Here is a 27,815-nt window from a genome sequence, read left to right as displayed (position 1 = left end):
ATTTGGACAATGATTTATTTTCAGAATCCTAGGTCAATAATATATTTTCGTGGCAAAAAATTAAAAAAAAATTGCATTACGTTACTTTTCTTTTATCGGTAAAGCTCAAAAATATTCAGAGAAAAAGGAAACCCTCTCCAGTCACTTCGTCGGCCGCTACAGTTGAAAGAGAAGCCAACACGAGAAAAGATGAATAGTGGACGAGCTGGGGATGTTATGAACCGAAGCTTCTGCGACGCCCCAGCAGATTCTAAATTCTTCTCTCTCTCTTTCTCCTCTCTCCCTGCAAGCAATCACCAGTTAGGTTTCATCTTGATCCTTGCCAGAAAACCCTTAATCCTAATAGCTTTTGAAATTCTGTTTTTTCTGTGTCGAATGCTATAGCCCAAATGGGTTCGTCGGAGATCGAGGTGGTGTCATCGGACTCTAAAACCCCGAAAATTCCCGATATACCCTCCTGTAGTAGACGTGTTTTCTGCCTGTTCTTGTGGGGACTTTGAGAAATTGAGGTGGTTTTTGGAACACAAGAAGGTGCCTCCGTTTCTGTACCTGATTCCAATGGCTATTATGCTCTCCAATGGGCATCCCTTAATAACTTTCCAGATATTGTGCAGTATCTCATTAAGGTACTCCCATGCTTTTTAATCATTTTTCTTAGTAAGTGATAATGCGAATGTGAGCTCAGCTTTGATGATAAAATATTGGGCTTGGTGAAATTTTGAACTGATTCACTTTCTTATGCATGAGGAAGGGAGTCTTTTTTTTTCCCCGTCATTTGTTTAGCCATTATGGTTAATAGAAGCAACAGTTGTAAGTAAGGGTGTCTGCACGCTAAATTGCTATTCTGACAAGGCATAGATGGGCTATGTCACGTGTCGGCTTACCTTTTTTTTTGGCCCTCTAAAACTCTGTCTGGCTGTTTTCCTGATTCTTGAAGCACGGGGCCGATGTCAACGCTACTGATCACCTGCAACAGACGGCACTACACTGGGCGGCAGTTCATGGGGCAACTCCAGTGGCTGATTTGCTCTTGGAGAACGGTGCTTGGCTTGAGGCTGCTGATATACATGGATACAGGGTATTCATTTATCTGTTTGGAGAAGTTGGTTTTTTACGTGGTTTGATTTAGTTATTATTTTTTTAAAAAAAATTTGGTTGCTTTGTCATGGGATGGAATATATAATGTTGCTTAGTCTAAAGTGCCAGTTTCCCTGTATTCAATAAGATGGAACCTGCCCCCTCGGTATATGTTGATTACATTGTTTCTTGTATGGTGCAGGCAGTTCACTTTGCTGCTCAATATGGACAAACAGCTTTCTTAAATCACATCGTTGCAAAGTACAATGCTGACTTTGATGTACCTGATAATGAGGGGCGAAGTCCTCTTCATTGGTATGCCATCAAGCTTTGGATTGTTATGCCTGGTGACAGTCATTTGTGCCTTGTTTTGTAAATACTCCCCTCAAGCTTAAACACATATACTTGGTTGCCAATGTTGTTTCTGTCAAACGTAGTCTTGTTTAAGAGAATGGCCGGCTGGAAAATTATGTTTTTATCTATATGAGAATTATGTGCATGTTGAAAAAGCTATTTCATCAGAAGGGAAAAAAAAGAAAATCCTTGCTAATGAAATTAAGAATGACAAGATAATCAAGTGGTGCTTTTCTTGAAGGAAAAATTATATATTTTGAACTTTGTGCAAGTATTGAAGCTTTGGAAATTGAACTTCTGTGAAATGCAGATTAAGCATAATGAGACCATTTCACTGGACATTTTCATGTTATTTTTGTCTTTGTTGATCTTCACTATCTGTTTTATCAGTCTTTAGTGCAAGCTCAGTACTTAATACTGTAATTTTGAACCAGAGAATCCAGTAAACATCATTTTTCCTTCGTTTAAAAAAGTGTGTGTTATACTTCTGGTTGGTAAATTTAACGCACTTCTGTTTTGGTAATAACCATGGCTGCATATGAATAGGACTAATTTTGTTGAAGATGTCGACTATCTTTGTTAGATTCTTGTATCCTTTATTCTTTTAGTTCTTCAAACAGGGCTGCTTATAAGGGGTTTGCTGATACAATCCGATTGCTTCTATTCCGGGATGCATGCCAAGAGAGACAAGATAAAGATGGTATGCGACACTGATCTTTGGTTTCTGTTCATTTGTATAATTTCTCAATCAATTGCTCTGCACATTATAAGCCCTTTCTTATAGTTTTAAGTTTTTGGTGAAGTTTGACTGATTTGATGTTGGTGGTCTATTTGATGCTGAGGTGAGCTATCACTTCCCCGGGCGGATGTTCTCTGTGGTTAATATTTTATAGTGTGTATTGGATAAACCTTGCAAGAATAATGGCATCAAAGGTAGAACCATTCTGTAATTTGCTAGTGTAAAGCTTTCTAATGTACTCCCTCTAGTTCAAAGTATAAGCATTAAATAACTAAATCACGCAACCCAAAAAGTTGGTCAAAATTAGTTAAAGACAATAAATATGTAAAAAATGCAACTTATTTTCCTAAAACACCCTTATTTATGGAAAGGGTAAGTGAGAGAGAGAATGAGGGGGGAAGAGATATGAGAGAGACATATAATTAATTAGGGGTAAAAATGAAAAAAATGCATTAAATGATTAGAAAAATCCAAATTGTATCTTATACAAAAAAATCAAGCCCCTTCAAAGATTTGATGCTTATATTTTGAGCTGGAGGGAGTGTTCTTTCACGTATATCTACTGATGCATCTGTTTTAACAATGGTTTTGTATTTCAAGATGCTGGAGAAACATTTTCTGTTGCTAGATTTCTTTTTATAATGCATGTAAATTTTTACAATGTAGCTCACTTTTATATTTGATGAAGACTGTTCTATACGAGTTTGGAAGCTATAATTATTTGTTACACTGGATTGGTGTTGCTTTCTTAAGTTATTATAACTAGAAAAAGATGTTTGTTCCCAAATCTATGGGTTAACTTAGAGTTATATTAGTCATTTTAGTTTTAAAGGAGACGGTACTCAATAAAACTACAGGTTGTACGCCGTTGCACTGGGCTGCACTAAGAGGAAATGCAGAGGTATGCACTGTGCTTGTACACTCAGGCACAAAGAAAGAACTGGCGGTGAAGGACAATGCTGGAAAAACTCCTGTACAGCTTGCACATGATAAAGGTCATCGGCATGTCACCTTTTTCCTTGTACGTAACAGTGTATTCATGAGGCTTTTGGTTGTATATTTTCTTGCTAAAACATCATTCATGAGACTTCCAAAAATGAGTAGGAGTAACCATCATTGCATGTAGTTCTTCTGTTGCATGCTCTTGAAGGAGATTTCGGAGATGCAAATGTTTTATATACGTATGTATTTACTTAGCGTAGAAGGAAACAAAGTGTCAAAAAAGAAAAAGAAAAAGAAAAAAAGAAATTATTGAAGGCCTCATTTCCATGAGCTTATGGGCGATGATCTGGATTAACATGGTAAAAAGGGAAATTTCTGAAGTTAATCTTTGAGTAACATCTGATGTGTAAGTTGTAATTAATATAAGATATTAGTTGATTGCGGTTAGTTAAGGGAATAAGTAATAATAGCCATTAGTTGAGGTAGTTTAGTTGTCAACTCCTTTATAAAGGAGTCCAATTGGAATATGGCTTATGCTTGTTGACTAATCAGAGTATTATTCAGTTTAATCTCTCTCCCCCCGCTCCTCTCTTCTTTCCTTTTTCTCTCTTTCACTATCCATCAACATCCTTATTCGTTTATCATCAAATTACTCTTCAAATGTAGAAGCCCGAACTTGCTGATTTTATTGTTTATAGTTTTGATTTTTTAAAATTTCAGATGATGATTCAGGACTAGACATTATTAGCTTGGTCCTGGGAATGAAATACCCAGCTTTTCTTATTTATTATAATATTCTTGTTTTTTCCCCCATGTTGGGTTTGTTATAGCTACAAGTTGAAAGGGTCTAAGTGAGGACATGCCAATGTCAGATAGTTTTAACATGAAATGCACGAATCCAAGATAAATTATTAGTCAGGGTTTCACTTTGTTTAGTATATAAAAATTTATATCTTATAGTTGAGATGTCTGTTGAACTATTGTAACTTTTATCCTTTTACATAACATAGTTTAGTAGTATTTGTAATATTGTATGTCCTGAAGTGTACTGAAAACCAGATTAGACTAATTGTTTCAACTAAAAAACTAGTGTAAACCCGTACTTTAGTCTGGTCCTGAGCTAGGTCAAAAAATGGATGATAACAACAACAAAACTTTATCCCACTAAGTAGGGTTGATCACATGTATCTCATGACACCATTGAGCTCTATCACCCCAAATTTTTCTTATTTATGAAAACTTGTTACTACCATTGCAGTTATTCATTACTGATCCTGTAAATAATCTAGCCATAGTGCTACCGGGAAATTCTTGTTCTGCTAAGTTGGTTGTGTTTAAAATAATGATGTGAAGCCTGGGTGCAGCAGAAGTTAATAATTGGGGAGAATCTTACTGCCAGTTTGAAAGTACCGAAGGAATGTGTAGGAAGTAGCATTTGATTGATGTAAATTACTTTTGTCATTTGTAGTTAAGATATCTGCATTTCAACACAAATATTGGCTTTATAGCTGATAATGGTCTAATATATTGCAGTCTAATCAACAGAGAGCTCTAAGCAACCGCTGGAGAGACAAAATTTGTAGTGGGAGGATGGCAGATATCGGTTATGCTCCCATTTTATTTTGTATTATAATCTTTGAAATGTTCCTCTTCACCAACTCAGTTGTTGCAGGTCTTTCAAGAACTTTTTTACAATTTTTTACATATTTTGTATCTTTATTGTAATATTTCTTTGAATATTTCAAAGATTGAATCGTTTCCTCGCTCTCCAGGTTCTAGTTTTCAAAAGATTACTGCTGTTGTCGGTCTTTGGGCTTGGACTGCTCTTTCCCTGGCAGTTGGTTCCTTGATTATGTTCTACAGGTGCAGTAGGTAAAATTTCTGTCTTACATGAATCTTCTTTCTTCTCTTCATTTTTATGCATCTCTCTGGTTTGAACAGACATTCTCTGCTGATGTAGCTGTTATTTTCACGTGAATGCTTTGATGAAAAGTCAAGAAACTAAGATCTCAGTTCCAAGTTCTGCGGTTTGGACCTAGCACTGTAAAATTTGACTAGCATGTATTTTGTATTTTGATGTATTTGTTTTCCCCCCATTTTGATGGTTTATTCGAACTTAATTATGCTAAGATGAGTTAAAGGAGAATCATGTCTCTTTATCCTTTACCTTTCTCTTCTCCGTGTTGTGGTTGTTATATGATTTTTATTAATATATTCTTCTCTTCTTTCTCCGAATTCACTATTATTTTTTCCTTTTATTTTGAGAAGACTGGTTCTTTCTGTTAGTCAACAGTCAACGCATTGCTAAAAATCGCTGGGATTGATGCATACTTCCTTTTTTCTACTTTGTCTTTATCTTTTGTTATTTAGTTATTAGGTTTTGGCTTGCATTGTTTAGTGATTTTAAGTGCTTACGAGTGCTATATCATCATTTAACAACGCACAAAGTACTGAAGCGGGCCTGATATAAAACCTATAACTTGTGGCCGTGGTCTTTGCCACTTTAGCGAGAACTTAATAGTAAAGAATTATAAATTGCAGCCAATTACTTGATCTTAGATTCTTTTAACTTGTAGGGCCTTCCCAAATTTTCTGGTTATTACCATGTCAAGTTCTAGAACTTTGAGATGAGATAACTAAATATCTGAAATAGGAATTTTCATTTTACTTGAACCTACCAACAATGATATTGAGAGGACATGTACATCAATGTGTGTGGAGCAGGAGGACCGCTTAATGCCTATTGGTAAAGTGCCTTTTTCTTTTGGATTTGTCTTACAAGTAAGAAATTCAGACAGTTAGTTTAATTGCGTTATTTTCTATCTTTTGACTTTTCGAAGACATTCATATGACTTGCATTGCTTTATGCCATACTGTGCCAACGGGCTTGATGATACCAACTTCCTACGCTATCTGAATTTTTACCATATATGCTTATTACATGATCTAGTTTTGCCAAACGTGTTTTTATTTATAGTTGCCAACGTCAGAATTTTCTTAATGTTATTTGCACTTTTGTGCAGTAAAGATCCTGGTTATATAAAACGACCAGGAGATTCAGGTGCTCATAGTGATGCAGAGGTATGCAATGTTCTCACATGTAATCCCTATTGTCTATAAAAAGGTTGCTCCAAATTGTGATGGTCATGTTTAAGAAATAGTTTGCACCAGAGTCAGGTTTTAGCAAGAGAACCTTCAAATTATGTGGGCATCTTATCTGTGAGCATAGCGTCAATGAGGTAGTAAAGATGTGATTTCGTGAACAGTAGAATTATATTTCATGTATTGTAACTTGAATGACATCTAGTTATCAGGTTCTTCACTGCATTTGATTTGAACAATAAATGGATTTGACCATGCATGACAGTTTATATCTGTTCCTTTCAGACAAAACAATCATTGATGCAACTCTGGGTTTTCTTTTGAAACTCAATGGGAGATTATGAGTATTTATATCTTGATATGAACTGTAATTCTTACTGGATTATGAACAAATCTACTTGTTTTATTAACCAGAAAACGTGCTAATATTATATTTGGCGTTTTGTAGGATCCTTTATTGAATATTGACCTGAACAGCTCCTCTGTTTGGACAGGAAATTGGTCTCAACTTTGCCCTACCTGCAAGGTTTTTTTTTTTTGGTGCATTTGTTTGGGTATTTGATGGAAGTACTGTTGAGTGCTAATTTGCAGTTAGAGTTTACTTTTTCAAGAACTCAAGTTTATGTAATACTCATTGTCTGCTTTTCTGGAATTGCATAATCAGATAATAAGAGCTGTCCGATCTAAGCATTGCCCTACTTGTAAGCGTTGTGTGGAACAGTTTGACCACCATTGCCCGTGGATATCTAACTGTGTGGGAAAGGTCAGGAATGTGGTATTTTAGTTTTCCCCCGCAAGAACAATTAATTCTTGTGGAGAATTTTGCTGATTGTTCTTTTTTCCTATTTACTTACAAAAGACGGATGGCTCATAGCACCAGGATTACTGTCCTTGTGGGTACTTTGGACTTGGAAATGAGATGCGCTGTTTAACTTTGTCACTCTACTATAAAAGAAACAGTTTATTTATTTATCCTTTTCTCTCATTTCCAGCTTGCCTTAATGTCATAATGATTGTGCATCTTGCAGAGGAACAAAAGGGATTTCTTTATTTTTGTTTGCTTGGCAACTTTGACATCATTCATTAGCGGTGCTGTTACGGTTCAAAGTATTACTTAAAGAGCTCATTTTGCCTTGTCCTACATTGAAATCATATTGTATATCATTTTATTTGAATTTGAGACTATCCTTGTTTCCATCACAGGAATTTGGACATTACCGATAGGATTGTCAGAAGGAGAAACACGGGTCCATCATATGTTAGTACAGCATCCTGGGGCTATTGCATTTCTGGTGCTGGACACTTTTATTTTCATTGCTGCTGTAACTTTGACGTCAACACAGGCTTCAATGGTGAGTGCTTAAATCATTATCACGTTATTGCCATTGTTATTTTATTCGTAGCATATATATTATGTTCATTAGATTTTATTGCGTAACGAAGGTACAATACCCTAAACCCTTAACTTTCGGTGGTTCTAATATTTTAGCATCACTTCCCACAAGTCTACTTTCCATGAGGCCCCCAACATTCTCCTAGTCGATTTTCTTTGCAGTCCTCTAACACAATGAACTTGTGAAGCAACTTAGCCGCATACTTGTCAAATGAGAAACATTTGAAGTCGTCTAATATGAATGTACTAAAATTTATGTTTCTTAAACACCTTCAAGATAAGTAGCTGACGGGAGACCTTTTATGCTTTGTGCAGATAGCTCAGAATATCACCACAAATGAAGTGGCAAACTCTACCCGATATGGGTATCTTCGTGGTCCTGATGGGAAGTTTAGAAATCCATACAACCATGGTTGTTGGAAGAATTGTTCTGACTTCTTTTTTCAGGGCTATACGGATGATGACGGCATTGCTTGGCCTTCATTACAGCGGGTGGCGACGTAGAACAATTGTCCTTTGTGGCATCAGCACATCCTTGTATAAGATCATTCCGTTCTGTATTTCTAAATTGGCGAACATGTATTTTGATAGTAATTTGCGGGCAGGTTGGTCATGCTCTTCAGCTCTTGTATGTACATCGGAACGCAGAGCACAAATAAACAAAACATCCCATTTCTAGGTACCTGATTGGCATCAATTCTATGATTTTACCCCACTGCATTTAGGAGTGGCCTTGTGGAAGTTTTTTTTTTTTTTTGTTGGGGTGTGGGGGGTGTGGAATCAGATATATGTTGGAAGTGCATCCAAGGGACTCGAACTGGTGATAGTTGTCTTGTGTGTGTGTTGTGTGTGCAGCTTTTTGTTTTGTTTTTTTATAAAAAAATTTTTTTGGGGGTGGGTTGGAATGAGTTAGACCCATAACTTTTTCATTAATACTGATTTTGCCCGTTGTGCATTTATCTTGATACTGCTATTTTTCTCTCCTCACTGAGGTTCTCTCATCCATTAAAAAAATAATTGGTGGAAAGTTACTGTGCAAAGTGAGCTTGGGAGAAGGGAAAATGACGATCTTTTAAAGTCATTCATGACAAATGATGACTTCTAATTATTGAAATCTCATGGAAGGATTGTTTGCAATTGAAGACAAATGACCCGTATGAGCCAATGCGAAGAATGGCTGGTGGAAGCTTCCGTTTTTCCCTCAAAATTCTTCTCTTCACTTCAAAGCTGCTGTGTTCGCTTTCAATAATTAGGGAACACGTGGGTGGGAGTATATTATTCAACAACCTCTCCAATACATCTTAACGGAGATTTATGCTTCTAATTCCATTTATTAACTAATATTCTGTTATGCTATGGAATTAACACGTGTCCTAGCTAAAATACACAACTTGACTTGTATCACCTCTGATCCAATGGAGTGAGGTCGTAATTGGCAGGCACAGCCATTTCTCTGTTTTTTCTAAGTTTTACATATCTCCTTTGTCTCTCTCTCTTATCTGAGTCTTGTGGTCTTGTGGTCGGTGTGGGATCCAATTTGCATTGTATAGTAGCCAGCGAGAAAGGTAACCTTGTTGATAATATATTACCTCTGCTACCTAATATAAGAGCTAGTTGAATTTTTATTTTGGTCTCAAAAATATAACACTCAAATTTACTTTGTATCTTATATTTATCTTTTTTTAAAAAAAATAGTCCTTGTAGAGATGGAATTTCTAGCTAATATACTTGATTAGTAAGAATATTTTAAAAAAGACAGCACATTTGTTACAAATAATCAACTTAACTAATTATTTTAATCTATACCAATTAGTTAACTAACTCTTATATTAAGGATCAGAAGTAATATATATAATTAGAGTATCATGATTTCTGAATAAGATAGTACTACTTCGGCTTTTAATATAAAAATTAGTTTGATATTCAATTTGGTTTCAAATATAATATCCGAATTCATTTTGCTATCATATTTATTTATTTTTTTAACATAGTCCTTATAATAGTTACTCATGTTAAATGTTCTATCAAATACTACCTCCGGTCCTAATTATAAGAGCCAGTTGACTAATTTGAGGAGATTAAGGAAGTAAGTTGAGTTAGTTATTTGTCTTAAATAGATGTTCTCTCTCCTAAAATATCCTTGCTAATAAAGTGTATTGACTATAACTATAATTATTAGAAGGACTATCTTGGAAAAAATTGAGTAAATATGAGAGACAAAATGGATTGGGGTCTTATATTTATGACGAAAATAAAAGTAAAACAGGGTCTTATATTAAGGATCGGAGGTAGTAGTAGTAGTTTTTACTAATACATATGATTAGTAAGGATATTTTAAAAGGAGAAAAACACATTTATTACAAATAACTAACTTAATAAATTTTTTTAATTTATTTAAATTAGTCAATTAACTTAAGAGGTGGTATTAAAAAATGCATTGAGTGGAAGAATTGGAACGGTGTTGTCTTTCTCGCCGTCATGCTTGTAGCCCATTGCTTTGTGTCTTGTAACGTGATGAAAAATGCGTGCGTCACACTCACATATTATGTGCATATGTGCGTGGGAGCTAAATTATATAAAAATTTTCGAATGAAAACCATGTATAAATAATCTACTTATCTTTAGAACACAATGATAATTTTATACCATATGTGGTCCGAATTATAAAATTCTATTTGTAGTTAACAAATAAGATCTTATAATTAGGACCAGATATGTTACTTTCTTAAATTTTAGTTTTGCAAGGTTTCAAGGATTTTGTACGATACAGCTACATAGATGTGCGTGCTCGCATAAGCACGAGCGAGTGTGGGTAACAAGTGGCATATCATAAACAAATCAATTTCCTGAAAGCCACCCCATCTCCGACTTTTCAGGAAGAGAATAGAGTTCCAAATTTGTATAATTTGAGTGTTCCGAATGTCTAGGAGGAACCTCGGCTGATTCATGTTTGGTCAAAGATGGTTAGGAATCGAACCAAACAAAAAGAGGAAAAGGATAGTTAGGAAAAAAATCATTTTCGGTGTGACTAGGTAGAGTGTGCAAAAATTATTATTAATAAGCTTCTCTTTAAATTTTTAGACAAAAATTATACATTTAATTTCAGACAAAAATTATTAAATATAATAACTCAAATCATTTTGTATTTTATTTTTATCATTTTTCCGATTCTTTTGAAGTTTATACACGCCCAACCCGACTCAATTAAATAACATTGGATCATTTAATTAAATCAATACCTCAAATTCCAATTTGAGATGTTAACTTTTACCATTTGCCCAGGTTTTGTTATCGTTCTAAAGTATATTTTCTGACGAGAAAGAAAATCAGACCCGCAAGCCAGAGAAATAAAATTAAAATAATTTTGATATTTGTGCTCAAAGTTTCAAAGAATTTAAAAGGTGTTTGAATGACATGAGAAGTGCTTCTAAAAAGCACTTTTTCACAAATCGAAATAAATTCCTTCTATATTTATTTTGTATACCGTAAAATCACTTTTAAAATTATGGTTTAGTTTTTATCTAAACACTCCTTCAATAGTAAAATTCTTAGTACAATAGTTCAACACAAAAAAGATATTACCCCTCAATTCCTCTTCCTCTAAAAAAAAAATTGAATAAATCCCAAAAACTCCTGCAATAAATAAGCTTGAAATAAAAAAAGGATATGACGTTTGTTTTATTACATGTGCGGAGCCTTTAATAAGGCGGTTGAGTGGCCGGACCACAAGTTATAGTGAACACATGCCACTTGGGAATTGGCTGAGGACTTGAAGGGTCAATGGAAATTGAGTAACATTCACCTAAAAGTGAGGCAAACTGTGGAGACTGAGGCTTAATTATTCACATTATCGGAAAATGACAACCAACCAACACTTAACAGTCTCATATTATCTCATTGACTTGCTCTGTTTTGTTTTAATTTGATGAACGGATGGATGGTGGTGATGGGTTGGCTAGTCTGCTCTCATTGGTGAGTTATTCATTGGGTGTGATTTGATTTGATCTTCTTGGACCAAGAAAATGGGAGATTGTTGAGAGCAAGACAGGCTCATAAAGTGATTGGGTAGAAATAATGGCTAAGTTTTTGGTTTTCTCAATCAATTATCACTTATTTACTCTTTTCAGTTTAAATGCACTAACTAGATAAATAATTTGTTTGTTAGGTTGGTTATTTATAAAAATATTTGTTGATTTTTCTAAAATACTCATTTAAATCCCTATAATATATGCGATCAATAAAATTGTTTGGAAAAACAGTTATAAATTTAAAAGATACTTTTTTGATCCTATTTATAAGACACTTTCAATATGTTTCACACAGACCAAAGAAAATATTAAACTGCATTAACTCTTTATTAAAATATAACAACTTTCTAACTTTACCTCCATGTAATATATACACATGTCAAAAGAATAACTATCTACACTGTAATAAATGAATGACAAAATAGTATATTTATGCTAAAAATTTAATGAAATGACTTATAAATAGAACCAAAAAACACCTTCTCTTTCTGCCTTATAAATAGGATCAAAGGAGTAAGAGATTGAGGTCTTAGATTAAATATGAAGGCAAACCCCTCAACCAACATTTTAAATCGGAGAGAGTATTTCTTGTTTAATTAGTTTAAACTTCATTAATAAAAATATAAATGTCTGTTTATAAATAACTCATTGATAAGAAGTTATTGTAGCTGGTTCCCACTAGATTTTGCTATAATCCAGACTATTTGATAACCATTTTAATGTGTGGCATAACCTTAAACAACAATTACATTGAAACAGAGGTAGTAATATTCTTATAATGATCTATTGATCAGACGAAGATTATATTATATACTGTTTGAAAATTCTGTCCTTGAAAAGGAAATTTAATCTGAGAATAAAAACACATTGACAGTTTATTTTTTCAAAAATAAAGTTACCTAATAATAACAATGCAAAATTCCCTCAAGGCTGGAGACATGGTGAGGGGCCACATGCTGGATTGATGTAAGCTTCATTTACTAAAAGCTTGATCAAAATTTCAATGGCAGGTTGGTGGGTTATTAGAAGAAGAACTTCAAAAGTCCTAATAACAACAAAAACGTGTAGAGATTAATTTGTCAGCTTGAAGCCACCCCCCTAAATATTTAAAAACGTTCTGCGTCATTCATCTTCATTAAAAAAAAAAAAAAAAGGAAAAATTGGAGATATTCCCTTGTTAAAAATTTAATTACCAAATGGGAGCTAAAGACTTTGTACAACTTAACTTTTTTTTTTGGTGCCATTTATCTTTCTTTGTGTGCGATGTGCAACTCAATTTTTTTTTTCGCAAATAAAATTCTCTCATGTGTAAGTCATCTTCTTTGTATGCAAACCAATCCTTTATATCCAACTAATGTTTTGTGCAAACCATTTTCCCTTTATGCAACTTATCTTCCTTTATGTGTAACTAATCTTCTCTTGTGCAATCAATCATCTTAGAGACCATTTGCCAATTAAATTTGTAATAAGGGATTTATCTCCAATTTTTCCTTTAAAAAATTAGTCATCTAAGGCTGTCTACGCCTATTCACATCAACACTCTTAGATACTTATTGCTACTGTTATAAATTGGGACATATACAGACAGACACTTTTCAGTGGGATCGGACAAAAGGGTATTCATTTCTTGAATCCTGAGTTCTTCTTCTTCTTCTTAGTTACCTCAGCTTATTTATCAATTTCAATAACTGAGATCTGTGAGTATGTTAACACGAGTAACATATATTGATGTGGAATTGTAGATTTGTGTGTCTGTGTGGGGCTTTCGCTGCCATGTGTTTGGCTTAATGCTTGTCTAAAGGATATTTATATCAGATGATGAATTATTAGCACAAAATTGACCTATTTAAGGTTGTCCCTCTTACAGGATAAAAGCTTTGAGCTCTTCTTGGTTGAAGAAGGAAGTTTTCTCTATGGATATTTCATCTGTGACAACGTTGCCTGAACAGGTAAGGCCCGCACCCGGGTCTTAGCTCTTCTGCTGAACTGTTCTCTGAAAATAAGCTAGTGGTTATATATTGTGCATGTTGATTTGGAATCACTTGGTGACATGAATCTGGTCTTCTTTTGATTGAAGACTGATTAATGAAAAAAGACAAAGAAAGATTTGTTTATGGAGATTTTGAAAGTTTTGCTGAGGAATTAGTGTTTTATTTTTAAGCAGGTAATAGTGGAGGATCCTACCTTTCTTCATCAATGGCACTTGAACTCTCTGGATGATCCAAGCTTACTGCCCCTTGATGCTGCTTTTGGAGAGACCTTAGAACAACATTCATTCTCTAACCCAACAAGGTTCAACCCCAAAACTTCCATGGCAGATACCCTTTCTGGCATTGAAAGGCCCCAGAAACACCTGAAACCCAACAATTGGAGCCCCAACACTAGTGATCAGAATCAGATATTAGACACAGACTATGATTCTTGTTCCAATCTTCTTTCCTTTGTCAATTCAAGTTACATAAGTCAATTGGGGACATTAAAGCCTAAGGTGCAGATACCATGTCCTGAAATCAACGGCACAATCCTTTCAGACATGTTGGCCTCTCATGGATCCTTGGGAAATCAGAACTTTGTCTTCAATGCCAGCCAAGATGCCAGAAAGAATGTTGGAACAAGTCCTAAACTTTCTCAACCTCAAGACCACATTATTGCTGAAAGAAAGCGGCGAGAAAAGCTCAGCCAGCGCTTCATTGCTCTATCTGCTCTTGTCCCCGGCCTTAAAAAGGTATAAGAAGATGATGTTAGTGTACCTTTTAAGATTCTGAGTTCACTGGTCTCTGCCTTGCTTGTCCAACATGTTTAAGATTCATCAGATTACTTAAATACCATATATAACGTGTAACAAATGTTCCAGTCTAACATCAAAGAAACACAGTTTCTGACCGACATGCTCATTGGACTTTTTCTTAAAGTATCTGAAGAGATCTATGCATGAAGTTCTAGTCAGTTATATCTAGCCGCAAAATTCTGATCTCTTCCTTCTGAGGACACAGAAATGTTATCATAACTTAAGCTTATAATGGAAAATTTTGATCTTAGTTAATTGTTTGCTTCAAACAGACGGACAAGGCTTCTGTTCTTGGGGATGCTATAAAGTACTTGAAGCAATTGCAAGAGAGAGTGAGGGTCCTTGAAGAGGAACAGAGCAGAAGGAGGAGCGTGGAATCTGTGGTGGTTGTGAAGAAAACTCAATTATTAGCTGATGAAGGAGATTGTTCTTCGGACTCTGGTGATCCGCGTGAGGAGCCATTACCAGAAATTGAAGCTAGATTTTGTGATAGAAACGTCCTCATAAGAGTTCACTGTGAGAAAACAACAGGAGTGATAGAAAAAACAGTCAGTGAGATAGAGAAACTTCATCTGACAGTCACAAGTACCAGTGTCATGACGTTTGGCAGTTCTGCTCTTGATATTACCATAATTGCTCAGGTGATTAACTCCTCATCTCGATATAGATAAATTAATCGATCCAAGTTCCGTACCCATGGTTCTGATAATGCACTAGAATATGTCAAATTGTTTGTTCTTGATTATATTCTTAATTATCTTTCTGCAATAAACAGATGGATAAGGAATTTTGCATGAAGTTGAAGGAGCTTCTAAGCAGCCTACGCTCAGCCTTTGAATCTTTCATGTGAAGAAGTTGCACGTTCAGTTCATACCAAAAGATAGAAGTTCAACTATATATATGTTGTTTACAAGGCTTGTTGTGTCGGGCATCTTAGACCATAAACACCATGAACGTCTGCTGTGAGTTTTTTCCACAGGTGTTGGGTCCCCGGAAGGAGGAAAGTGTTGGGAAAGTGTCAGCTGTGAGGCATATGGGTGCTTTGCATCTATATGCCTCTTTTTTTAACCCAACTCTATCCGAAGTGGGACTCCTTCACACGCCAAGCCAGATCCACTAACACTTTGACGTCTAAGTACCTGTTTTCTGTCACTTTTCTTGTGAGAAAAGGGACAATGGTTTTTTGGGTGTGTTGGCAAATAGGCCTTCGTTTAAGATGGTTGTTATATTGGAAAGTGTTCTTCTTCTTGTTTTTCCTTTTTCTTGGTGAAAAGACCAACAAACAAAAAGCTTTGCAATGGTCGTTTGGTTGACAGTATAATGCAATAATTGTTGTTTGCATCTTCTACGGTCTCCTTGTAGTTTTTTTTTTTTTTGGGTTCTTTTTATTCATGTTGCTGCACAGATAAAACCTTTAATAGTACTTCCTCCATTTACTTTTATAAAGCAATTATAAGTATTTTGCCACATATTAAGTGTAATTAATATGTCCGTCCTTAAAATACCCTAACAAATAAAAAAAAATTTTTATCTCACCCATTTATTTGGTTCACTCTTATTAAGCGAATTGTGAATACATTCCATGCTCATTGTAATCTAAACTATCTAAATTCATTTTAGATGGTAAATGTTTAATTTAATTTTTTATATTTTAAATATTTTTAAGTTTAATAGATACATAATTCAAAATAAAGATAATCTTATAATTGACACCTCTTAAAAAAATAAATTTATCATTGCAAAAAAAAAGAGGTACGGATTAAAAATTTGAAATCTTGAGTGTTGATATCAAATTTTAGATGGTTTCGATTTCATTATAATGATAATCATATGCTTTGATGAGCATGGAGAGAATCAAATGTATTTAACAGGTTATATTTAGAAAGACTATAATAGAATGTTCTAGAAATATTAGTTAATTACACTGGTCTATGTTCTAAGGACTGGAATGTTTCAAAACTGCTTAAAATATACAGTAAACAGAGGGAGTGTTGTTATGCTTTATGTTCTTATTTATAACTTCTTTGAATTAATATGCAGCATTTTCATATCTACCATATGTAAGTATATGTTTAATACTTCTTTAATATTCCTCCGATCCTAAATATAAGATCTATTTTGTAGTGTAAATTACACTACAAAATGGATCTTATATTTAAAACCGGAAGAGTAATAAAAGTAAACTCAACATTTGAATTTACTTTATAATTTTATGTCTTAAACATGTCTTAAGCATCAGAAAACACACATAGTATCAACTCTGAAATAGTCTTAAAAGAACTTAATCATGTAATATTCTAAATAAATAAATAAATATTCAAGATGACGTAATATGTATTAGCATGAAAATTAAGTTTGAAATTTTAAAGTGTAAATGACGAAAATACATTTTAGGTTCTAGAATATACATGTCTTTGAGACTAGGATATGTCCTTTCCCTTCCTAAAGTTTTAATAGTCGGGTTAATAAACTAATTTTGGTTATTTTAATCATATCAGAATCAGACACAATCAGTTGGTTTGGAATCAAATCAACTAGAATTTGTTCGTGCTTACTGCTAAGTCAAAAGTATCAAGTATCCCCAAGTTTTATTAAGAATTAAGAGGAACATTTTTTATGATTTTTCTGGCTTGGCAGACAATATGTTAAAAAAATTTATAACCCTATGTATTTGAAAAAAAAAATTACTCTTTCGGTCCTTGATATAGGACCTAATTATTGAGTTGATTTTGGTTCTAAATATAAGACATATTTCTCATATTTATCAGTTTTTCCTAAATTATCTTTATGGATACTCCCTCAATCATGATTAAGTAGAAAAGGAGAGAGGATATTAAGAAAGATGATTGTAGTGTTTTAGAAAAAACATGTTATTTTTCTTATAATTAACTAATTTATTTAACTTTATTATTCTAATCAAATTAGTTAAATAAGTCTTATATTAAAGATTGAAGGAATATTAATTTTTAGAGGTGATACTATAACTCAAGTCACAATCCGCCACGAGCTATAAATGACAGCTTAGGCTTAAAAAGCCTGCTTCCAGCTAGCCAAATCTACTATACTACGTACTACTATTAATTTTTTAAAATTAAATTATACATTTTTTTTGTTTTTATGAAATTATATTATTAAATTAATCCAAAAACTCATAAACAGATGAATTATAAATGAGTTAGCCCAATTAGTACAGCTACTTCTTCATATGTACAGCTATGAAGGGTTAGCTCATTTTACTCGCTTAACTTGTTTTAATAGTTTTACACAGATCACACCCCGCAACTACATAATTTCTCGTGCCCTTTTCTTTCTTCCTTCTTCACATGTACAGCTACCTGCTTAAAAGAGAAGTAGGGTCAATTAAATAACAAATAATTATGATGTTATTGATAATCACAAGCCTAATAGTAATTATTACTGTTTTTTTTTTTAAAAAACGGATGATTATTATTATGCAGTGCTTGGTGCGTCACCTCCTAAACAATTGGTAAAATAAAACAAAAGGCTCACAAACAGCTCAACACATGACCAAATCGACAGTTCAGAATAATTAGAGTTTAATAGGTTAAAAAAATTACATATTTTGCTGTCTCCATTAGGTGTCGAATCTATTATTTTATTTATATTCCAATTAAATATAAGTTCGTTATTGAAGAAATTGTGACTTTATAATCTTAATTAATTAATCCCCACTAAAGATCGTGATCTTTGCCAATGACTCTCTTGTCTATCACTGTCTTCATCATCCCAAGAAAAATATTTTATTAATGAACGTGAATATTATTAATGAATTAATCGGGCAAAAAAAAAGCAACAAACGAAATGACATAACTATTATCCATTACAACATAAAAATTAAAAAAGGAACAACGATGTTTGCTTCATAGGTTTCCACGTCTTAATCAGCGGAATGGCATAAATATTATTATCCATTCATAATAATAATTATGATGGCTAAATTACAAAGTTTCTAGTGAAAAAAAAAAGAACAGTATAAATGAGAATAAAATGAAATTTTGGGACTCAAACAAGTGTAAACCACTCAAACCATAAGTTAAAAAAAAAAAAAAAAGTAGCCTACTAAACTCACTACCACAATTCGTGGTAATTATTAAAGAGAACATTTTAGGTAAATCAATATATATTTATTAAACATGATTAATTGTCTTAGAAGGGATGGAGAGGCCTAGTGCCAACTCACGCAGGTTCTTATCTTTGATTATATTTTAATTATCTTATTCAATGCCATTCGAGATCATCAACCATTAATAATTAATTAAGAAACTTCTATTTTTATTTAATGTATCAAATAAATTAATAAATTTTTTTATTTGATGACATCTCAACGCATCTCAGTCTCTCAAGCATGATAAAGATATTCAATTAGTTAATACTTCGGCATCTCAGTCTCTCAAGCATGATAAATATATTCAATTAAGGATCTGTAATATATTCTATAATATAATATATTTTGTTTGAAATATTAATTTTTTTCCATCTAATATATTTAACTAACTGAAAATTTTCCTCACTAATTAATCAAACTTTTTAACTAATAATATTTATGGAGAATTTTTTTATTATTTTACAAAAAAATTAATAATTTTAATAGTTTATATAAAATTATTTTTAGATCATTATAATAAAGAGTGAAGCATGATAAAACTACATAAATTATGAAAAAAAAAAAATCAGTCGGCAAATAAATCCAAGATACAACTTTTCTTGTGCTTAATACGGAAAGCTGACGTGGCTGAGCTCTTCTAGAACGTCAGATGGACCCCACGGGGAAGAATGACATGTGTGAAAGGAGCTGCGGGGTAGGTACAAATTAATTTCCCAATTGAAAAAACAATTAGGAAAGGAAAACTGCATTAATCGTTTGATAAATAAAAAGAGAAATCCTAATAAAGGACCATCTGAAAATTGAAATTTCAAAAAAGTCATTCCAATAAGCAAAATTTCAAATTAGTCCAACCTCGCCATGAACAATGTGATTTACGATAAGGTCCACGTTCGTTTTCCCCACCTCAGAAAGAATTGTTATTCTTATCATTTTAGGACTATCAACCATAAAGCAATTTCCACTGAGACTTTCAAAGCAAGCAGTGAAGTTAAACACTTTATAATGGTTCATTAACAAGAATATTATTAGAACTTCTGCATGAATTAGCTGGTCAAAATTAATAACTGGATTATAATTTTTAATGCTAAGTAATTATATTATAAGGTTAATAATCATCCAGATTGATCAAGAGCATTTTTGTAAATACCTTTCTTAACTTTTAGACATGACTCTTAACCCTAACAAACTTTATTTTTACTCTTTTTCTTGGGTTGGTGTGGGTTGTAGTATTCCATCATCTTTTTCCCTTTTCTAATTTCAGATAACACTATGTTTGGGAAGTTTGACTTTAACCCACAAAAGTCTTCATTTTATGTTGTTCTTTTACCAAGAAAATATTTAATTAACCTTAATTAATGCTTTTAAAGTATTAAAGATACCCTCAATAAAGTTGATAGTTTGCTAAGGAATATCAAAGCAAGTGTGATACTTAAAAAATAATAATAATGTTTTAGACAAAAGGTCACATTAAGGACTATTAAAAAGCTTCTATAAGAAAGATAGAAAAGAGTGTATCATATAGAGATGGAGGGAGATAAGGGAAGTACAATAAAAATTGGAAGAAAAAAAAAGGGGAGTAAAATTAGCATTATCTACACACGATACTTTCCAAATGACAAAAATACTCCTCGTTATAGCTAAATGTGGAGATCCACAGCCATGCTCACTTGTGCTTCTAACTTGATATTAATTTAGTATACAAACATCTATCACTTAAAAGAACAAAAGCCACTTTTTTTTATACTAAAAAATGTAGGTGAGTTGGATCTCGGAAACTCATCAGGGTCAGGACATGCCTCTAGACTCAAAAAACACTTATAGAGGTATTTACAAATCACCCATTAATAAGGTTATCATATCAGTTAGAATTTAAACTCACAATTTTATAAGTAATGATTCGATTCCTTACCAATAACGCAAAAGATTGAAATGACATGTTTTCCGGCTAAAAGTTGACATGATATTTGACCAACTTACTCTGTGCAGCGAAAGAGGGCCCAAATCAATATTTAGAGCATATGGGCTTCTTCTCACCCGAATATATCAATAAGGTACCTGATCACAAGAGAGTGATTCAGGAAGCAGGCGCCAGGCATGGGGTGTCGTGGTGTAGTTGGTTATCACGTCAGTCTAACACACTGAAGGTCTCCGGTTCGAGTCCGGGCGACGCCATCTGATTGCGAACTTTTTGAAAAGTGGACCCCACAATAATCCCTGCAGCCAATAACATCCCCACGTCATTACTACCAGAGCTTTGGAGAGAATCTCTTTTTAATTTTCATTCATTTTCATTTCGGATCACACAAATATTCGTTTTAAGAAAATAAAAGTGACTAATTTCATAGTGACCTCATATGAAAGAGACACAAGCCTCAAATTACTTGCCTTCTTATTTTTCTAGACAAGAAAATCTCTCTCTCTCTCTCTCTATATATATATATATAAAGTAGTATATTGTTCTCCTATTTTCTCCTCTTACTTATCTTTCCATCCAATCAAATCAGAGTGCATGATGACAAGGTTTGCATCAATTGTTCTTTTTTTTTTTCTTTGGAACTGTATGTGGTTTGTTTTGTTTTGGGTGCCTCGTCTTGCCTACTCTATTTTTTCCCCTTTAATGGTTTTTCCGTCAATGGAGAGAATATTGAAGACAACAAAATTCATCAAAATTTTCAAGTAAGTCGATAATAAAGGAATGTGCAACATCTGTATTTTTTTTATCGCTATTTAATAATTATGCTGAGAATAATAATAGTTGTATCACAATATAACGAGGAAAGGAAACAACTTCCACCCATAGATAATGGGTCCGTTTGGCAGGGCTTTTGAGGGGTTTAAAAGTAGTTTATTTGTAGTGTAAGTTCGATTGGAAAAATCATAGTGTTTGGTTGGGTTTAAAAAAAAATTATGAAATTTAAGCTGGTAAACGTACGTTGTGGCTCAAGCTGAATTTTGTAGCTTATTGAAGAGCTTATTATGGCTTTTAACCTGTGATGTGTCAGGGCCAATTTTCTGATTTTCTACCGGAGTTTTTTTTCTCTCACTTCGGCCATATTCTCTCATTTCAACTTTCTTCGTTTTGTTTTTTTCACCTCAGCTCTCCCACAATTGCGTTGCTGTCACAGGGTCTTTTTTTTTTATTTTCTCCTTTATTGTTCTCCCATTTCTACCATTATTCCCTATTCACTTCGTTTTTTTTTTTACCAAGCTTTCATCACCCATGACCCCTCTCAGATTAACGGAAAAGCTCAATACTTTGCCGCCCAAGGAGCTTTGTTTTTAAAATATTTTTTTTATTTTTAAAATTTTAAATTTTAAATCACTTATTAAATTTCACTTCTTCATATTAAATTAATTTCAATTTATTTTTTTATCATGTTTCGTTATTTATTAAAATTCATACTCATTTTGGTCATTTTACAACCAAACTTACTTTTACTCAACCATAATCCAAACAACCTTTTATCAATCTTATTTTTGCAAACTAGCTTTTTTGAACTCCAATCAAAACACAATTCAGCTTATTCAATTTGGCTTTTACCCAACTTCACTTATCCATAAGCTACTTTTTTAATAAGCTACTTTTCCAATCGCTGATCTAAACAGGCACAATGTCATGTTGCACCAATTGCTAAGAGTTAGAAGAATGAACAGATTGAACTGACAATAATCTGCTTTTTTATTTTTTTATTTTTTATTTTTTTTCCCCTTGTTGTCGATCAGTTATATTGGATTCTGACCGATTCCTAAAACAACTCATTATTAATTTTCCCACGGAACCAGTCTGTTTGGTTCCCTCTTGATTACGATGGTTGGTTTCATTTTAGCAAGAAAGCCAAGAAAGGCAAGGCAATGGTCTCTGAAATTATTTGATTCGTCCTTTTCAAGTAAACAGATACAGATTTATTTTGGCGCATTATTTTTTAAATTATTATTGATAAAAAAATAGCTTATTGTTTATCCAAAAAAATTTATTTTAATTATTTCCAAACATCATTCGTGAAAAAACATGTCCAAATCCATGTGCTATTATGACCAAAGAAAAAAATCCATGTGCTGGCTTTAGGAGGCGTTTGGATAACTCCAGAAACACTTTTTTACAAATCAAGATAAATTCTTTTACATATTTACTTTATATATCATAAAAATACTTTTAAAATCATAGTTTTATTTTTATCTAAATACCCTCAGTTTTCAGTCTAGCTTTCAGCTCAACCACCGTTTTAGGTCGATTAAAAATTGTTTAAATGTTGAAATGATCTCTAGTTGACGATCAAATCGGTCCATTCATCCTGTCCAGTCCGACTCTTTAAATACCAGATCCAATATTATCTGATCTTTTTCCACAATGAATCTTTAATTTTACTTAAACTATTAAGTCCCTCGTACCCAGTTCAATCACTACCATTGTGTACATAAAATTTATATGACTTTTTATTGTTTTTTATTCTCTTGATATTTTTTTTATCCTTATCGGGTTTAATTAAAAGTGGCTTTTCTAGCATTATTTTTTTAAAATATTTTTAAAAGATTAAGGAAAAACATTGACTCTTTCACAAAATCAAAAGAAAAGTTTCTACGATATTCTTCACAAGCCTCGTGTTTCTCGTGACTGACTTTTGCTAATCAACAACCAAGGTGGCAATGTGTAATTCCATCAGGCTCATTGTTTTCATTGATTTTCATCATTTTTTTGGGAATAAATACGTTGGTATTTTGTTAAACAAAGCAACTAGCGCTGTCCTTTTCTTCAGATTGATTTATTTAAATATTTATAAGTATGTTTTACTTAATTTGAGGCAAAACTTTTCTCACATCTACCTCCCACATTAATTGTTTGATTTGTTCCTCAACTACAATGAACAATAGTTTAATTTAATACTCAAATTATGTTTATAATTATAGGAGTATTTGGATGGAAGCCAAACCATGATTTTAAAAGTGTTTTTACGGTATACGAAGTAAATATGTGGAGATGTCTGTCTCGTTTTGCAGAAAAGTGCTTTTAAAAAACACTTTTTCTATTTTACCTACCACCCCCTAATATTGTTTGATTTCATGGGAAAAAAAATTCAATTAATTTAACCCAAAAATAAAATAAAGAAACTACGTGGCAAAAGTGGTAAGAGCTCTTGTTTCTTGAGTAGCCACATGTGGTTTAATTCCTAGTCTTTCTATATGTCGTAAACATAATTATACATTTTATGTTATGATTGTAAATTGATGGATGGTCATGTAGTCTTTAAAATTATTTTCCTAAAAATGTTTGGAAAATATTTTTTTTATTAACAAACGTATTTTTGGGCTTTTAAACCCTTATACAATTACTTTTCCGCCAAAGGAGTGTGCATCTGCCTTTTGTTTAAAAAAAAAAAAAAGGTGCCTCCTTTAATTTTACGCTGCACTTGTTTATAATTTTATTTTTACATATGGGGAAATTCCTGTATTTTTCAAGATAAAAAAAAAGCCACGGCATTTTGCTTATTGTGTTGTTCATTTATTATAATTCATGTCATATGTCTTACCTTAAGTACTCTTAAGTGTTAATAGGAAATGCTTTAATTAAATATTTTTTCAGAATTCACTCATCCATATTATAATTACATCATTCAACCCCATAAACACCGATATATAATATCACGAGATATCAATTCTGAATAATAAGAAATTGAAATTAAGGTAAATCTAAATGTATAATGCATGGGTCTTTATGAATTTTTCATTTCAATGAGATAATATTATTTTTAGTCTTTAAAATTTAATTTAATTTTGACATTGATTCTTGAAATTTAAAACCAGTGATCATCTCATTTTAATTCGCTTAAATTTTTTCCCTAAAATTGTGACTGATTTCAAATTTTAGCACTTAAAAATAAAATAAAATAAAATTTAGGAATTAAAAATAATACTATTTTCAGTCCTTAATATAAAAGCAAGTTGACCATTCTGAGTAAATTAAAAAAAATTAATCAAGTTATTTATTTGTAATAAATAGGTGTTACCTTTCTTAAAATATTCTTACTTATAATGTAAATTAGTTAAAAGTACCATTTAATGAAACATTTAACATATGTAATTATTAAAAAAACTACCTTAAAAATGAATAAATATGAAAAATAAAATGAATCAAAATTTTATATTTAAAATTAATTTAAATGTCAAACTAATTTTTATATTAAGCATAGAAAGTAGCTTTAACCTCTTTTTTTTTTTTTTTGCTAAAGCATAGGTATCCCGGAGGCAATCCTATTTAAGGTACTGTTGGGTACTAAATGTGGATATCTCTTCTAGTGAAGATTCAAATCTTAATTCATCATATTATAAGGGACTAGTTTTTTTTACTAGACCTAACCCCGTTACTTTCTTTTCTTTGTTTTTTTTTTTAAAAAATCTTCGAACGTGTCTCAACAGGAGAAGTGGAGAAGGCCATTCACATGATTCGGGCCACAGGCTAAAAATGCCACTTGGGGCCCAATTTGAGATGAGCTATGGGTAGGGCCGCAGGGGTATCAGTTGGGGACACCTTGTCCCTGCCTCATGCATAGTCTCGTACTCTTATTGGTTATCACGTCCATAGAAGGACGAGTTTGTAATTTTACATTTGGGCTGCAAACCTGGTTGCCAGATGGTTCTTTGTACTCTGGGGTATAAAAAATTGAAAGCTAACAGAAAGTAGTGCTTGGAAGATAATTGAAAATACTGAATTATTTTTCTAAAGTGTACTATCATTTGCAATTTAAGTGCATTCAAAATCTTAGTGTGAAACCGTCATTTAAGATTTAGTGATTTCAATTTTTTTTTCCGAGAATTCTCACACACAAAAATATAGCCTTTTGGTATATTTTTACGTTTGCCCCTCCCACCAAATTAAGATATCATATCGGAATTGACATTTTAAAATGCTTGTTTAAAATGACGGTAAGATTCTTCAAAAATAATTTTACGATAATAAATATCAGATATTTATGTGAGAAAAATTTGAATAAGTCTGACTGGGGAGTGGGGAGTTTAGTTGAATTCCAAACAAGCAGTGATTGGACTACGTTGTTTTTAAGTGAATAATGAATTTTCAAGAAAAATAAAATAGGAAGCTTAGGTTCAAAAGCAAAAATTTAGGTAGCTCCCAACAAACACATTCATTACTCTTTAAAGTCAACACATGCAAGGGACAAGTTATGTAGGTATTGGCTATCGATTTGACGAGACAACAAGCGTATTGTTGGTTTGATCTTTTTGCTTTCTTCGTCTCCCAACGCCATCTCCAGCTTGGCTCTTTATATACGAAACCCACATTTGGAATTGGACGTAGTAACTTGGTACTTCTCTATTTCTGAGGTATTTGGATAGAAATCAAACCATAGTTTTAGAAGTATTTTTATGATTTACGAAGTAAATATGTAGAGGAGTTTGTCTCGTTTTGTAGAAAAGTGCTTCTGAGGGTTGCCAAATACCCCTTTGGTCTAAATCTAAGATTTAGAAAATAGGTTTATTTTAGTTTTAAAAATATTTTAATTTAATCTTAAAACATGAGGTGTGTCAATTTAATTTATCTCCTAAATTTATATTTTTTTTTCTGAACTACTACTATTTTATTTACTGGCAATAGTAAGGAAATTTTATATTAAGAGAACAGCTTTCGATGCAGATAATTAAAATAGATACTTTAGAAAACTATTTTTTTTTCAAATAACTAATTTAATTAATTAATTTTCTTAAGCACTATAAATTAGTTACCTAACTCATACATTTATTCATTATATTTGAAACTCCAAATTTTACTCTAAGAAATATCATATCTACTAATGGCGGTTTGATTGAACTGAAGGTATCTAATTTCCTTCAACAGTTTAACTTAAAAGATTGAAAGTTTGAGCTTTTTTTTTTTTTTTTAGATAACATTGGAAGTTTGAGCTTCATGAATAAGAATAAAAAAAATAATTGAAAGAGGCCTTTTCTTTATATAATAAAAAAAATTGAAAGAGGCATTTTCTTTATATATATATTTGGCGCCAGCGAAAGCATCACAAAAATCTAATAATACTTCTATTATTAATTTTCTTTGGGCGCATATTGAAGGCTGGGGAATACATATTACTTTTTTTTTTTTTTGCCAATATACATTCACCAACATGTTTGTTGGGGGGGGGATGTATATATTAGTTTGCACGTACAGGACTGAGGACCCCACACATCACCTGAACTTTAACTATTTCTTTAATTAAAATTGATCTCTCTACGCCTCTTTAATTAATTATTATTTAATTAAAAAGGAAAAGACTTGATAATAGATCCGTTTGGAACAACTTATAAATAGTTTTTCAATAATGATTTACGGAATACGAGACAAATATGTGAGATGAATTTTGTATCAACTTATGTAAAACATGCTTATAAAGAATTTTTACTGTTATCCCAAACAGACACAATATTATCCGAACACAGAGTGAAAAAACAACTATTCGCCAAAAAACATGTAAGGAAGTTGTGTCTTTGGCCAAACAAAGAATGCAAGGAAACGAATGAACAATAATTTTACAACAATAAAACAGAAATATTAGATTTAGCTATAAATAATCTGCAGTATCAATCTATTTTACTTTATTTTGTCAAATTATATTGTTCAAAGAAGAAAATGGGCTTCGTGATTTTTGTCTTTTTTAAAATGAAAAATAGTTAATTTTTTATTTGCTCAATTTCAGACACGTTTTAAATATTTAAGATACCATTTAAAACCAGTTATTTCTAAAGGGATTTTGGATAGAAACTAAATCATAGTTTTAAAAATACTTTTACGATATACGAAGTAAATATATAAAGGAGTTTGTTTTGTTTCATGGAAAAGTGTTTTTGAGAAGCACTTTTGAGTGCTTCCAAATACCTTCTAATTTTGGCTTTGAAGACTCCACGTAGCCTATACATTGATGGCTAAGCCTTCGTCTATTTCTTCCTCTTTTTAAAACAAGTAGTATGTGACAAGCATGCAAGTAATGCATGAAAACAAAATATTGGCAACTCGTGAAATGCGAGAAAGAAACTATAATTCATTTTTTTTTGGGTTCACGCCTAGCACGCGTTTATATTTCGTAATTAATCCTTTTATTTTACCACACATATATAATTGGGCCAAAAAATATAGAGCGCGCACACTCTGAAATATACCTGTCTTCTTCCAACGATGGTTAATTCCTCCTGTTGACAAGCAATTCACTTATAAGATTATGAGTTTAAACTTTATACCTGTTTAGAAATGCTCTGTAAAATATACC

General features: G+C 32.5%; 1 protein-coding gene, 1 non-coding gene and 1 pseudogene across 3 annotated transcripts; all 3 read left to right on the top strand.

The window, feature by feature from the left end:
- The first annotated feature begins 195 nt into the window (after nt 1-195).
- On the top strand, nt 196-8,348 carry LOC114758482 (probable protein S-acyltransferase 23; annotated as a pseudogene).
- A 5,160-nt stretch (nt 8,349-13,508) lies between these two features.
- LOC114758481 (transcription factor bHLH25-like) lies at nt 13,509-15,448 on the top strand. Of its 2 annotated transcripts, none has more exons than XM_028947532.1 (4): nt 13,509-13,584; nt 13,800-14,360; nt 14,696-15,064; nt 15,199-15,448. In XM_028947532.1, exons 1-4 carry the CDS (start codon nt 13,549-13,551, stop codon nt 15,271-15,273), a joined length of 1,041 nt encoding a protein of 346 aa, XP_028803365.1. In that variant the 5' UTR covers nt 13,509-13,548; the 3' UTR covers nt 15,274-15,448. The 2 variants fall into 2 exon arrangements, with proteins under 2 accessions (XP_028803365.1, XP_028803364.1); XM_028947531.1 differs by having other exon boundaries at nt 13,797-14,360.
- Nucleotides 15,449-20,647: 5,199 nt separating this feature from the next.
- On the top strand, nt 20,648-20,721 carry TRNAV-AAC (transfer RNA valine (anticodon AAC)). The gene has a single exon. It is a non-coding gene; the product is annotated as a tRNA-Val (tRNA).
- Nucleotides 20,722-27,815: the final 7,094 nt, after the last annotated feature.

Source organism: Neltuma alba, unplaced genomic scaffold (assembly GCF_004799145.2).
Source record: "Neltuma alba isolate B1F8T4 unplaced genomic scaffold, ASM479914v2 tig00010705_pilon, whole genome shotgun sequence".
In the NCBI taxonomy this organism is placed as follows: domain Eukaryota; kingdom Viridiplantae; phylum Streptophyta; class Magnoliopsida; order Fabales; family Fabaceae; genus Neltuma; species Neltuma alba.
This window is presented reverse-complemented; position numbering and strand designations above follow the sequence as displayed.